The sequence below is a fragment of the Oryzias latipes genome, chromosome 18, assembly GCF_053564925.1.
Source record: "Oryzias latipes strain Hd-rR chromosome 18, Olatipes_Hd-rR_3.1".
In the NCBI taxonomy this organism is placed as follows: Eukaryota; Metazoa; Chordata; class Actinopteri; order Beloniformes; family Adrianichthyidae; genus Oryzias; species Oryzias latipes.
In genome coordinates this window covers 22,907,199-22,922,683 of record NC_136254.1, presented here as the reverse complement: position 1 = coordinate 22,922,683, position 15,485 = coordinate 22,907,199, and the positions used below count along the sequence as shown (strand labels likewise).

The 15,485-nt window shown below is 38.5% G+C and overlaps 1 protein-coding gene across 5 annotated transcripts in view; it reads right to left on the bottom strand.

The window, feature by feature from the left end:
* slc8a4b (solute carrier family 8 member 4b) overlaps positions 1-15,485 on the bottom strand; it is a 137,581-nt gene that overhangs the window by 8,658 nt on the left and 113,438 nt on the right. For 4 of the 5 annotated variants that reach the window (XM_078936060.1, XM_023965840.2, XM_023965839.2 and 1 more), the window contains 3 exons: positions 6,122-6,228; positions 2,140-2,264; positions 1,590-1,625 (listed from right to left, as the gene is read on the bottom strand). In XM_078936060.1, the coding sequence (XP_078792186.1) occupies positions 1,590-1,625; positions 2,140-2,264; positions 6,122-6,228 (268 nt within the window). The remainder of the gene's footprint in view (positions 1-1,589; positions 1,626-2,139; positions 2,265-6,121; positions 6,229-15,485) is intronic. The other variant, XM_023965841.2, reaches the window with a different exon arrangement.

The window sequence follows — 15,485 nt, the reverse complement described above, 5'->3', positions numbered from 1 at the left end:
TCCCAATTGGAGACATCATAAATTGATTCTAGGTGTGTTTTTGTGTGAGCCAATGAAGGCGGGAAATGTGACAGAAGGTATGTTAAAGACCCACTCTGAGGAAAATGCTGTTTCTTAACGTGTTCTTGTGGCATTTTTCTGATGATGTAGGACATAAATAAATAAAATTAAACTCAAAATTGCATTTCTGAGTATTTTTTGATTAAAATCCTTGTGAATCAGAAGCAGACAAAAAAAGGCTGTTTGAAAAAGAGCATATTTGTGACGTAGAAAATACGTTGGGAGGCCCACAAGCTCCCTGCACTGCTCCATTCTGATGACTTGTAGACAGATATAGATCCGTGTACGTCTTTGTTTTCCTCGTCTGAGCTGACATCTGGCTCAAAACTGTACGGCTAGATAGCTTCAATGTTGGTCGCCATTCTTTCTGCACCGCTAATGTAAGGTTTGAGGGGCTGTAAGCTAGCGGGAGAGAATGTAAAAAGGGAGCTCTTAGAAAAAAGGAGGAGAAGAAGGCGGGATTCCTTCGTGCCACCAAGAACTCAGAGGTGCATTTCTAATGCTATGATCACAACATCCTCAAGCGACCAGCTCCAATACGGTCTATGTGCATTTCGAGCACACTGTTACACTGTTGCGTACTGTTCAAAACTCTTCACGCTCACTCATTACCACACAAGTTTTTAAGTCTGTTTTTTGAGCTCTACATACAAAACATGCGGCCATTGAACGTACGTTGAAAGTTAATCAGTAGAACTTTGGTTTTGGCAGTGACGTATGGATGGGGATCTTTTTAATTCCTGGAAGTGCAAACCCTTTGAAAATTGATCATGGAGGAAAAACTAATACTTGCGTTTTGTTCCTGGCTGGAATTATAAGACACAATGTATTTCAAATATCAGAATAGAGCTGTGAAAGAAAAAGCCTGGAGCAAGATTCACGAGATTTGCCCCACTTCGACATTTTGCACCTGGCCTCTTCTAACTGTGAGTACATGAGCAAGTATTAGGTAGCAAAGGTCTAGTGCAGCATTCAAGAACCTGCATTTAGCGCCTTCTTGAACGCCCATCACATGCCAGGTGTGTACATAGCATAATTAACTACATGCTGCTGCATGCATGGGTTCTCTCCGGGATCTCCGGCTTCCTCCCACCGTCCAAAAACATGCTTCATAGGTTGATTGGCAACTCTAAATTGACCAAAGGTATGACTGTGAGTGTGAATGGATGTGTGATTGTGGATATTCTACCCTGCGACAGACTGGCAACCTATCCAGGGCATCCCCTGCCTTTGCCCATAAGTGGCCGGGATAGGCTCCGGCAGCCCCGTGACCCCGAAACGGAGAAAAGGTATAGAAGATGAATGAATGAATGAATGAATGAATGAATGAATGAATGAATGAATGAATGCTCTGGAGAAATTCTATTTTAAAAAATGACAGTTTTTTTTTTGGGGTAAAAAATGTCCTAATCATAATTAAAATCCCACTGAGAATGCTTTTATAATAAAACAAAAGATGATCAGAGTGGGTCTTTAAAACAAGAAATTCAGCAGTTATAGGTTGAGGAGTAGCATGCATGAAGAATCACCTGTTTAGTCCGACTTAGAAGCATATTCACAGCTTTCTGCACACACAAACACACACACACACACACACACACAATGCAACAACACAAATGGACAAATGAGCAAATGACATATGCATACAAAGACACATGATTTTGTTTTCATATTTAGATGGAATAAAATAAAGAAGTGATCCACAGTGGTCAATGATTCAACACAGATGACAGAGACAGATGTTTACCCTTCAAGAAAGTTATTGATAATAATCCAAACTGCTAAACTGCTCCGGTCTCACAAAGCACCAACCTCTGTCAAAGTGAAGCAGCCCGCACAAAGGCTTTTGTTATTTCCCGATCAAACAGATAGTTTGATTTTCACACTGTTTGATAATTTTTTTTTTGGAACATCTGATAACAACAACCCCCCAGAGAAAGCATTACTGTGCAGTTTTTGCTGCACACTCATGAAGTCTATTCAATCCTGCAGCATAAAGCTGGAACTCAGATGTTCTCTGCTTTTCAGGGTCACTTTTTTTTCTCTTTTTTAGGTCAACCGTCACACATTCTTAGTTACCTTGAACTCATACGACTCCTCTATGATGACCTCCAGCTGCTTGTGTTCGCCCAGACTGGGACAGCCCATCTTGGCCACCTCCTCCTCTTCTGCTCCGACCAACGGCTTGTTCTCGTTGGAGTCACCTGAGGAATCATGGAGCAAAGGTTCTGGAAAAGTTCCTTCATTTCAGACAAACAAGCAGGACTGTTTTCATAAGGCAAGCGATTGAGTGAGACAACAAATGAAGGTGGCTCGCTTGAATGACACAGTCTGAGGATATGGAACAAAACAATTGTTGCCACGAAATGATTAAAACTTACTAATTAATTATTTAGATGTAGAGTAAATCTACGTGACGGACAGAGGCATTAAGATTGAGTTTTATTTTATTCTGCAAAAGCTCTGCATTGCAAGGGATCGTCATTTCTGAGAAAGATTTAAACAGGTTATAAAGAAAAGGGTTGCTTTACTTGCAAAGTTGTGCTTGATTTATCTACCCAAATGTCAATATTGGTATTGCTGTCCATGTACATCTTTGGGTTGGAATTGCTTTAATTTGATAATGCCAAAAATATTTGCAAAAAAACAATTTGAGATAGTATTAATGCATTTTATTTGTAAAGAACTTTTTAGATACAAAAAGTTACTATACTATGAAAACCTTCTTTTTTTAAAAAAAGAAAGAAAACAAAGGGTAGATCCAATTTAAATAGATTCGAAGAATTGGAGTACTGCATAAATGCTTTGCAAGAGTTACGTGTTAAACATAAGCGCAAAGCTGCTTCTCTCTGCCTCACAATTGCATTAATTGTATAAACGGTTAAAGAGTTATGGTAATCGAAAGAATGTCAACATTGGAGCTTAAGTTCTGGTGTGAAAGGGTTAAAGTCGTGCACAAATACAAAATTCAGTGTAATGTCTCTGAGGGCTGAGAAAGTCGGTTTTCATGGTAACACCACTGATTTCAAGACACTAAATGATTGTGTCACTTTTTTCTTCAGTAATTTTAAAATGGTGTAAACGGCGTTTACTTATATAGCACTTTACTACCCTCAAAGCCCCATTTACACACACATTCACACACTGATGGCGGCGCCGCTGCCCAACACTGGCGCCAAACCACCAGGAGCAACGTGGGGCTCCATGTCTTGCCCAAGGACACTTCGACACACGGGCAGGCAGGTTGGGAACCATATCCGATCAGAGGTCGTCCGCTCTACCTGTGCACCAAAGGTGCGTTTTCAAACGTTTCCGTTACTAGAGAGTTTATCTCTTCAGTTTTTGTTTATCTCTGTGTAATTTAACCAATATGTGAATTCTGCTGTCAAATAAAAAAGTAATTCAACATGGATGACATTTTTATACTGTAGTCCTCTCAGCGAGAACTATTTTGAGCAATCACCCCTGCGTTGTTCTGCTCTCAGTTGTTCTTTCAAGTGTTATCAGTTCAAAGCTGCTCTAATTGAAAAGTGCAGCTTGTGTGTTGCTAAGAGTGTAGAAATGTCAGTCTGCCGGCTCTCTGACATGCTTATAAAACCAATTACAGCTGTCTGTAATAAAAACGCCCCAGGCTGTTGCTTCTTCGTGTCTAACATCCTGACTGCAGACCTGAACCCCACCAGGGGAAAATGTGAGAGAGGGGCTTTAACATTTCTTTTATTCACAATCCCAAAACAGATTAGAGATCGCATCTGAGTTTAGTTAAACCCAGAGGTAGATATGCTTTTTTAGCCAAAGGCAGGATATCTGCCTGAAGCTATAACATTAACTTAATTTTACAAAGACGTCTCTTCAGTTCCGACTCTGCTTCTCCTCATGAGTAACCCTTGTGCTATCCTAGGCACTTTAACATTGGGAGTTGGGTCATCTAGACCCACTAGACCAGGGGTGTCAAACTGATTTTCACCGAGGGCCACATCAGCATAGTGGCTGTCCTCAAAGGGCCGGATATAACTTTTACATGTAACTGAATGTAATGAAAAATAAATGTAACTTCTTTTTCATGTTGAATAACTGATTATTTATTTATTATAACTTTTTAAAGTGACAATTACAGTTGCATAGAAAACAAATGTTTGCTTGTTACTCTAGCATCAATCCTTATAAATTTGATTCTGTCAGGTTTGGTTACATGGACAGTGTTTAAGTCTGAATGTATAGTTGCCCAATCCCATAGTTTAAGTTAAATTCCCCCTAGATATGAATAAATACACACCAATTTTTATTTTTCATTTTAAGAAATTAAAAAATTTTATGCTTTCGCGGGCCACATTAAATGACATGGAGGGCCACATTTGGCCCCCGGGCCTTGAGTTTGACACCTGTGCACTAGACAGTGCGCTGAACCTTTTTTCTTCAATGATTTGTGATCTTCACTGGTATCCATGGATTCCATGAAATCTTTCCACCTTTATCCACCTTTTGTCAAGGTAGGGAGAACACGTTAATGTAAGGGTGGGTTCATCTAAGATAGTACAAGGGTTAAGGTTTACATAAACACGACTAAATAGAAAATGTTTTCTGCAGTGACTTTTTCAACTGCCCAAGAGGTGTCTTCTGTCCAGTTTCTTCAATGTTACCTTAAAGTTTTTCTCTTCCAATAACGTACCTAAGACCCTCCTTTATTTGCTGTTTCTAATTGTGTCACACAAACGATCCTCTTCCTGCTTGTTTTAAGGGGCAACCAAGAGGTTCTTACTCTGTCTGACAGATCTGAGGGGGTCACTGGAACACGGCAAGTCTAGGGGATTACAGGGGTGCTCCTCTTCCTGCCAATTTCAAGGGTGGAACATGGAAGTTCCTATTCCTGTACGACAGGTCTAGGGGGTCACTGGGATGGTCCTATTCTGTTTATTTCAAGGATGGGACCATGAGATTTCTATTCCTGTGTGACAAGTCTAAGGGTATTCCAGGGGGGCTCCTCTTCCTGCCTGTTTTATGGGTGAAACCATTAAGTTTAGGTCTATTTCTACCTAGCACAGGAATATCCTGTTCAATTTCCAAAGTGAGACCAGTAAGCTTCTCATCCTGTCTAACAGGTCTAAGGGTAGCACAGGGGCGCTCCTCTTCTCGCCTATTTCAAGGGTGAGACCTGGAGGATTTCATTCCTGACTGACTGGTCTAAGGGGGTTGCTAGGTTGCATCTCTGCCAGTAAGGTCTTAGTTTTAGCATGTTGGGATTCTTCCTTTTTGTTTTTTGTTTTTTAAGTGTTGTTTATTAAACTATTTAGCTGTTTTGTCTGCCTTTACTTCTCTGCATTTTGGTTCTACATTACTACTTTCCTTTCCCAAACAAATGATTTAGGTTATTTTGGCAGAAAAAAGATTCTCAATCACAGGCTAATAAGATAACAACAGATATTTTGCATGTAAGCATTTAAATTAAAAAGTTGTTGAGTCCAGGTTTTGGATTTATATGCAAGAGATATGTTTTAAAAAATATTGAAAATACCATTTTTTGGGTTAATTTACTAATATAGTCTGTTCTGTTTATGACTCAAATCGGGACTTCTGTGGATAAAACAACAAATGAGACCAAACTATTTATAAAAAAGAACAACACAGATCAGTTGTGCAACACGTGTCTTGAAAATATTTGAGGTAAACGATAAAATTTTTCCCTTAATTCTTAAAAAACAGATTTTTCAGGCCTGAACTTGATTGACCTCCAGAATCAAGTGGGTCATTCCACAGCAGAGTGTTGCAAAGAAGCGGAAGGCCTGACTGAAATATTTGATTATGGCCATACTTTTGTACTGAATCCATTTAGAGAAAGTATTATTAGCTTTTGGGAAATTAAAGGCAAACTTTTAACCTCTGGGAAATTACCAGAAAGTCCTGGGGAAAAAAAGATTAAAGGCATTTAATGTTCTGCATAATCTCAAAATCTCTTTACTTTATATTATAGCTGGAGCTAAAATGTAAGATTTTAAAACAACTTCACAGCTCCACATGTTAAAGCTGAGCTTCAGACACACAAAGGTAAGGCTGACGGACTCACCGTGTTTCTGTCCGATTTCCAGCAGAACGGGCTCCCCCAGCTCAATGGTGAAGGCCTTGTTCTTCTCATACTCTTCGTCATCAATAATCTTCACTTCGATTATTTTCCTGAATAGAGAGAACAACATGAAAGAACCATTTGGTGTTTATTCTGTGATTTATGTCAAGAAGTTTAAAAGGTGACAGGAAAAAGCAGTAACAAAGGTTAAGTTCCAAAAAAATCGCTTCCAACTTTGAACTCTTTTGAACTCATTTGTTTATGAAAAACTAATTTGTGCAGATAGATCTGAATATCTCTTTTTTTCTTGCAACATTTCATCCAATGAACAGCTGCCTATGCGGCTTTTTACAAACAAAGGGGAATTGGGAGAATTTGTGTGCACAAATGTAACTCTATAAACCTCAAAATGAGGCGGCTTTGGGTTATCAAAATCAGTTAGCAGTGGAACAAAATGAATCCAATCTGCTGCAGTCGCAGAAATGCACGCAGAAAACACACACATTCACAAGAGTTTAACTGCTAATTACTGTGATCAGCATGGTTCCATTTATGTTAAACAGAGCTGTATTTAAACTCTCTATGACAACATGATCATTTCTTCTTTTTTCCCACTGTTACCGTGCTTTGATTCTCTTTATTCCAGATGGCCAAAACAACATTTATACCTACAAAGGAAAAACCATTAGACATTCAAACTATTTTTCAAAGGACCTGTGTAGAAATGTTTGTCTTTACAGTTGGACAACAGGTTCAATGTTTTTCTTTGTGTCACATGGACAACAAAACTGTCCCGTCAAGGCCTCTGACTGAATTTGTATCCATCGCTGTTACTCAAGTGGAGAAAGAAGAGATAGAGGAGAATTTCAAAAACTTTGGTTGGGCAAAAATGAAACTATGAAGCTACGTACACAGCGGGCATTCGACGTGCGTCCAAAAACGTGCGTGTAGTCCACGGTGTTCACACTGGACAGACAGGGAGGAGGTTCTTTTTCTTCTTCTACAGTTTACTATCACATGTCCGTGACCTATTGTTGGAGGAGGATTGTATGAAATGTCAAAAGGTGCAAATTTAGAGATTCGGGTATGAAATGGAAATAGTTTGGTTCATTGCTAGCATTCTTGGAATGGCGAATATGGATTTCCATCATGTCAGCGGAGTGGCCTTGGTTTATTTTTATTTGAAAAACAAACTGAGATGTCATCAGACTTTTTGGCATGTCTAAGTTCACCAGATAAACTAAATCATGTCACTGCCAAATTTGAGTCCCCGATCAGCCCAGAAAAACGGTCGTAGAAACTTGCGTAGCTACAGGTGAATGCAAGAGTTTTTAATAAAAACTGTGCATTCAAAATGCACATTGACATAGACCTTTCATTGGAAGCAGCTGCTTGAATGTGTATTGCAGACCACAGTGTGAATGTTGCTTAAAAAGGGAGGAGAAGCGCCTGCAGCTGAGTACAGATGTGAAAATGGGAGGACAGGCGGATGAGAGAACCCTTCAAAGCTTCTCTAACCTCTGATTTTAGTCAGTTCCTCCAGCCACTGGATTTATAAATATACCTGATACCATTCAGCCATCCATCTGTTTTCTTATCCAGTTTCATACCTTATGGGGTCACGGGGCTGCAGGAGCCTCACCCGAACACTGTTGGGTGAAGGCACGGTACACCCTGGACAGGTCGCTGATACCATCAAGAACACACAAAGACACTTTTGTCCTCATGAAAGCAAGAAAAGATCTGATTCCAATAAACGTAAACTCCAAAATAAGCTCAGGCTGGAGCAGCATTCTGGGCTTTTCCTCACAAAAGGTAAAATTTAATCAGAATAAATATGATAACATAATAACCAGAGCAGCAGTTTTTAATATTCTGCCTTCCAGCCTGCTTGGAGGTCACTTTCTGAATGTGTCCTGGTTATCGTATCCACAGGGTTTGCTTTTTATTAAGCTTTTGCTCATTCCAGATGTGCATTTGTTGACCTTGTAAAACATTTCAGCGAGAAAAAACTATCAGAAACAACACGAACAAGCTCCGATTACAGATTAGAATTAAAAGCATTTAAAAAAATCTATTTGCTTTGAAGCAGAGAGAACTTGTGGTTGTTGGTTTGATCCCCATCATATCACTTCCTGCTTCGTACAAAATGATTCAGGATTAAAATAATTCTATATTTGCTTTAGTTTGTGCAGATGTGCAAACAAAAGGAAGTCCACTCCGCTTTTGAACAGTAGCTTCTCTCCTCGTTTGGTCCAGTCTAGAATTTCTTTCTCTTGCTTATTTGGGTCTTTTGAGGTGTGAAAGCTCACCTCCACAGTGGTAGAGATAGAGATAGAGAGATAGATGTTCCTTATTGATCCCACCTTGGGGAAATTCAATTGTTACAGCAGTTGAGTGCAAAATATAGAAACCAGAAGAACAACAGCAATGTGCAAAAAGAATGAAAGGGTGTTTAAAAATGTGGAAAAATGTAAAAGTAATAACATTTAACAACAAGAACACTATTACGGCATAACATATGTTATATGTAATAAAAAATTAAATAAAGTAAAAGACAATATTCGGATGGGCTATGGATGCATGATAACTGGTTTGTACATGCATATTTAAATTGTGGCATTGCACAATCTAACAGCTGTTGGGATAAATGACCTGCGGAATCGTTCCTTCCTACATGGAGGGTGTAACAGTCTGCAACTGAAGGAGCTGCTCAGCGCCTCCACTGTCTGATGTAGTGGGTGAGAGATGTTGACCATAATGGACGTTAGCTTGGCCAACATCCTCCTTTCACCCACGTCCTCCACAAAGTCCAGTGGACCGGCCAGGACAGAACTGGCCGTCCTGACCAGCTTGTTGAGCCTCTTTCTGTCCCGGTCTGTGCTGCCTGCACCCCAACAGGCCACGGCGTAGTGGATAGCAGAGGCTACAACAGAGTCATAAAAAGTCCTTAAGTGAGGCCTGCACACTCCAAAGGACCTCAGTCTCCTCAGAGGGTGGAGGCGACTTTGGCCCTTCTTATACAGGGCATCGGTGTTGTGAGTCCAGTCCAGTTTCTTGTTGAGGTGAACATCCAGGTACTTAAAACTGTCCACTACCTCAATGTCCGAGCCCTGGATGCTCACCGGAAGTCAATCACCATCTCCTTTGTCTTACTGGTGTTCAAGCACAAGTGATCATGCTCACACCAGTCCACAAAGTCCATGATGACTGACCTGTACTCCAGCGCCTTCCCCCCAACACACACCCAACAATGGCCGAGTCGTCAGAGAACTTCTGGAGGTGACGACTGCCGGTATCGTATGTTTGTCCCAAACAAGCTAACTCTGGTAGGCCTTAGGAACAGTGGTAATGGTGTCAAAATAGTTTGGATATTTTTTTTAACTTCTAAAACTAGAAACATACGGTATTTGAAACACCATAACCCTTCGACCATTGAAGTAATCAACACGAATCAGCTGATTCCGATGCGGAGAAAAGCGGCTTTAGCCGAAGCTTTGGAACCTGAGAAGCTATTTATCGAAATCACTGACAAACATCAAAAACATAAAGACGTTTAAATATTTGGTAAGTTAGGAGGAAGAACTTATCTTTAGTACTGTGTTTTGCTGTAAAGTTATCCTGGAAACAAAAAATAATTTCAATTAAAGGATTTTATCAGTAAATTGCCATGGTTTGGGGGAAATACATCCAAAATATTCTATCAGTAACCTCATTTACCACATGCTCTGCAAGGAAACAGACAACAACAAAAGGGGTGTTGCAAATACAGGGAGATAATACCAAAAGAAAAAAAGAAAAAGAACTAAATGATTTGCAGAGAAAGGAAAGAAGGCAGAAGCGAAAGGAGAAGCCCAGAGCATGAGCATTGGCTCATGCCTCTTTGCTTTTGTCTAAGACGTGAGCAGTTAAGACAGAGTCCACACTGAAGTCACTCAGGGGCACAACAACACGCGAGACATAGTGTTTCTGAAATATTCATTCGCATTATTGCTCTAGGCTTTCATAATTCCAACCAAGAACCTGAACCAAGAACTAATCCTTAAAGTCTTTGAAGGCAGCTCAGAAAGTTTAAACAGGCTAAAAATACCCGTTATCACACTTGAATTAAAGTAGTTTGGCCTCATTTGTTTCATTTAACGTTGACTAAAAAGCATTTTGAAAATTCAGAGTTTTTTAAGGCAAAAAAAACAGAAAAAGGGAGCATCAGCTGTTAACAATTACTTATAGAGGAAGTAATTTGATGGTCAAACTCTTGGAGGTTCCGATGAAAGCATTTGAAAGAGGTTTCAATGTGGTCACGAAATAGTTACGTTTTATAAATAAAAATGCTAATTCACGGCTACAATTTAGATCTGTGTCGTTTTTGGTGTTAGTATTATATGGAGGGATGGGCGATGTCTCTTTCAGTATCTGTATCGGCCGATAATTGCATAATTTGAGTTTATCTGTATCGATCCAATAATAAAAATCTACTGAAATTCTTCTGACTGTTTTCAGAAACACTTTATTTTTGAAATGTAAACTTGTTTTCCTAATAGATTGGGAAGCTTATGTTTACAGACATAGTCAGTAGTTGGCTGTTTGCAGGTAAATGTTATTTTTGATAGGGATACAACCTGGCTCATTATTCTTTTTCAATTTTTCTCAAAAAAAAAAAAAAAATGAATCCTTAAAATACCAGGCTTTTCAGAATAAAATAATACACAATCATAATACCTCTGTTAATTACCGGTATGTAGATTTACTCTATATCATTTTTCTTTCTCAACAAAAATGTCAGCATAATTAATTAACTTTAGAGATGTTGAAGATAATCTCAACAGATTTATTACCATTTAAGAGAAAATTTGTTTTGCATCTAGTAGTATTACAGAGTACTGTATACTATAATTCCTTTTTTTCTAAGTAAATGGAAGCAAATTAAAACTGGAAGGAGCTGCGCTTCCAGCAGAAAATGCAGGGTTGAATGCTATATCGCTGAATAAAAATGAAACTTAAAGGGTAACCATAAATTGACCATAAATTGAGTGAAAACAGCACAATAACAAAAAAGATATTTTTGTGAAAAATGCCAGCGCCGGAGCTCGAACCAGCGAGCTTCTGCACCTCAGAAAGAAGCAAAGATTTTCAAGGATTCCCCATGTTTTTCAATGGTGGGGAAAAATCCTGGAAATCCTGGAATATCTCAAAAAGTTCAAGGATTTAATGGACCAAAAGTCATAACTGGAAAAAAGCTTAAAGAGCTGAACATTTTAATAGTTTAATGGTTTAAATAGCTGAGAAATTCTGGAAGGAGTTAAGCGCCAAAAAATTGCGGAAGATACTATACTAATGCTTTAAAGCATTCAACCAATAAAACAGATGGCTCATAATTGCGGCCTGTAGAACCCCAGAAAAGATAGGGAAGTAGAGAAAGGCATAAAATAAAACATTATAGGTGTCAAAAGCAGTAATCAACTTACAAAAAGGCAAAAACCAGAGTCACTAGTTTAACTTGTATCTGATTCTGAAATCTGCAGAACTGTAATTGGAAAATCTCAAAAAATCTAATTAAAAACCACCAATAAATGCAACATTTCAGTTATTGAGATAAACAGGCTTTTCCTTAAAATTATTTATATTTCTTTTTTTGTTCACACAAAGAGAAACTGACCACAAAACCTGACGTCAACTCAAAGTTCATGTTCACAACTTGCACTTGACTTCAGCTGAGATGTCTGCATGATGAGCCAGCGCGTCGTCACGTGCGCTCACACCTGCCTCATGATTCAAAACGAACACATGAAATTGTGGATCAAGACCAACTAGCAGTTCAGCTCAGTGAACACAACCGTGGTGAGCACGAAAACATGCAACACCTGGAGGTTTTCACGATCAACGTATGCATTCACTGAGCATGAAAAACAAACAAATGAGTTCACACACGTTTGACTAAGGCTAAAACACTCACAGCTCTGAATGTTTTCTTCACTTTTGATCCATTTTCTGATGATTCCCCTTCTGTTTAGCCACATAAATTTGATTCATCTAACCTTTCTTTCTTTGTGTTTCAAGCCCTCCCACTTTATTGAAGTTCTTTCTGGACAAATCTGTGCTGAAACAGGGTCCCAGAAAGCTAAGAGTCTACAGCAGTCTCAGACTTCAACAATAAAAGTAGAATGAAGATTGCAAGGTGCAATGTAAACGAAACTTTAAACAAAAAGTTCTCTCTGGAAAAAGCTGAGTCTAAACAGTAAAATAAATAAAAAAACAAGTATACAACGATACTGAAAACCTATGCATGAAGGTTTGTTGGATAAAATCACTAGTTTGCTGGAATCATATCCTGAATTTAAAGTGGAGAACAGAAATAATTATAAATGGAAACTTTAAGGACCAATATTTAAAAAGTGATGGTTCCAACAGAAATCCCAACAAAAACACATTTAATGTTGAATTTGTCATTTTGTTACTTCAACTGAAAAAGGTTGTGTTGATGCTGGCCATAAACGTAGGTTTTGTTTTTATACGTGAGTAGACCTTCATTAAAAAATGCAATTTGAAGAGAGATTTCAATTAAAAGTTGGACACTTTATTTTCAAAGTATTTGATCATTTTCTTTAATGATTTAAATCAGTTGGAGCAGGAAACACTGTGTCCCTATTTCTGTTCATCCATCTGGTCAGTTTTCAAACTAATTTAGATTTGTAAAAACTAAAACCCTGTTTATTATTTATTTTTATTTTTTACAGATAAGCTAGATTTTGGATGCAATCTGAAGGCAAATATCGAGAGGGAAAACAGACAATCCAACTTGCTCTCATTTTATCCCTTGGCAGTTTGTGGGATAACTCTAAGCAGAGCTAAAGCTTTTGGACCTTTGGGGTCGTCTGAGAAACTCACAGCAGAATTTATCATAAAATCTTCCATCAGTCTCTGGTTTAGTTTTACGACATCAGTCTATAAACTGATGTTAAATCAATGCTCCCCTCTGCCCAACTAAGACTCAAAGAAAAATTGAGGAATTACTCGAACATTATTTGTGTTTTTTTCCTAAAAGCAGAACCATTGATGATGTAGTATTAAAATTACTTTATTGGATAGTTTTTCAAAAGCTGTATTGATAAGCCACCTTTGGAATTAACAGCTCAAGACTGACCATTTTCCTCCTGAATCTACAAACATGAAGACCAATCTTCTCCCTGCCTGCTCTTCATCTTCACGCTGTTTTTCTACACTCTTACTTTTTGACACTTCGTTTCTAAAAGGCTTCTCAGTCAGGAGGGAATCTCAACCCCCCAATCTGTCAAAAGACTGACACAAACCCTAACACACACAAATACCCACACACTCGCACAGGGACAAAAAAAAACCAAACACACACACATAAACAGAGACACGCAGACACAAACACACTCATGTATTGCATAAAATGCATTGTTGTGTGTTTGTCTGCATGAGGTTCCTCCACAGGTGATTGACAGAGCCTCCTGTTGATTGGATTACAGGAACCTCAGTGCATTACTTAATGAATCAAAGCTCTCTCTGGATCTCTTTCCATTCTCCTCTGGCTTGATTTATTATTTTGATTTGCAGCTCCTCGACACACTCTTTATATTTCTGTGGTTTTTATGCGATGAAAGACAACACTCCACTTTTTTTTTGGGACAGAGAGCATGAGAGAGAATCACACAGCAGCTAAATGATGTTCTTGAGTTGCGTAGATAGATTTCCTGCCTTCCTTTGTTTCTTTCCTTTTCTAGTAGAGCCTGAAAATTGTCAAAAATAAAAGCCCATTTCACCCTTCAGCACTCAGGGCATTGAAACAAACCCATTTCTAAACAGACTTGAAGGGGATAACAAAATACTGGTGTTGAAAAATCTTATATTAAAATTATTCAATAAGTTATGTTTTTCATTATTTGGTTTATTTACTTTGACAAGCAGGTGGAAAAAAAAGGGCACTCCAGAGGTTTACTTAAATAAACTTCTTTGTTTTTGAAAATCAGCTCACTTTTTTACAGTTAGGCTAAAAAAAGATGGGCTGTTGGTTGGAATGCTTAGATATTGATGGTAATCTGATGGAATTTAGTTTGTTTCATTTGTGAAAAAAACTGAACCAAAACAGAAACACTGAGCTGTTTCAGTGAATATTAGTTAATATTAACAGTAACAAGTAGTTTGATCACAAAAATGATGTGACCGTAACTGTTTGCCATTTGGTTCTTTTATTTCAAATCACAGTCTGGAAATATGTATTCCTCCTCCTGTAATTAAAAAGCTAAAGTTTTAGGACTGTTACATAAATCTGTGCAGGATCATGGAGGGCAGAGTCAGGGTTTAGGATCTGTCCTGTTTGACATTTTACATAAATTTACATAAATAGTCTTCAAATTTAATAACTACTAGTTAATGAGTATAGCTAACCTCAAGGGTAGCTGCTGTAAAAGGGGAGAAGAAACATTGAACAGGTCATAAATATTTATAAGGATTCAGCTGTTATCTAGGATTTCCGTTTAATGAAAGTGGGAAAAAAATAAAAAGTTAATCATAATTTTGAGGGGGCCAATCACTCAGTATCATCCCACCTTTTTTTCTGATTTAAAAATAAATTGTTTGTCTTTTTAGGTGGACGTTCAGGGTGACAGAAAACTTCATAAAAGCCCCCCCAAGGGCCTTTACACTGGCTGAGTTCAAAGGAGCAATCAGCTCCAAAATCACACATCCTGGACTTGATACGGGTCACCTAGAACCAGAACCAACTTGACAGCTCCCTTATCCCCCCAGGGTGTTAAAGTCATCCTTCTCTTTTTAATAAACCCCCCTCAAAAGGCAGACAGAAAGCCCTGCTATGCAACACCGTCAGTGCTTCCACTTCCAGGCTGGATTCCTATGTGACTTAAAAGTACATTTTCCCTCTACTACTGTTTACATGTTATAGAAGTAAAACTGAGGCACTTTCACAAGAAGATAATATCTTTCTGTGTAAAGAAGCTGATACGACTACAATCAACTTATCTTAGCCTTAACCCTTGTAACCCTTGTAACCCTTGTGTTTTCCTAGGCACTTTAACGTTGGGAGTTGGGTCATCTAGACCCACTAGACAGTGCTCTGAACCTTTATTCTTCAATGATTTGTGATCTTCACTGGTGTCCATGGATTACATGAAATCTTTCCACCTTTATCCACCTTTGTCATGGTAGGGAGAACCCGTCAATGTAAGGGTGGGGTCATCTAAGATAGCACAAGGGTTAACACCTGAGCTTTAGCTCTGTAATTCTTTAGCTTTAGCTCTCTAAACTACTGTAATCCTTCAACCATTCACAAAATGTATGTAATTCCAGCGAATTCTGAAGTGGAGAAAAGCAGCTTTGCGCTGATATG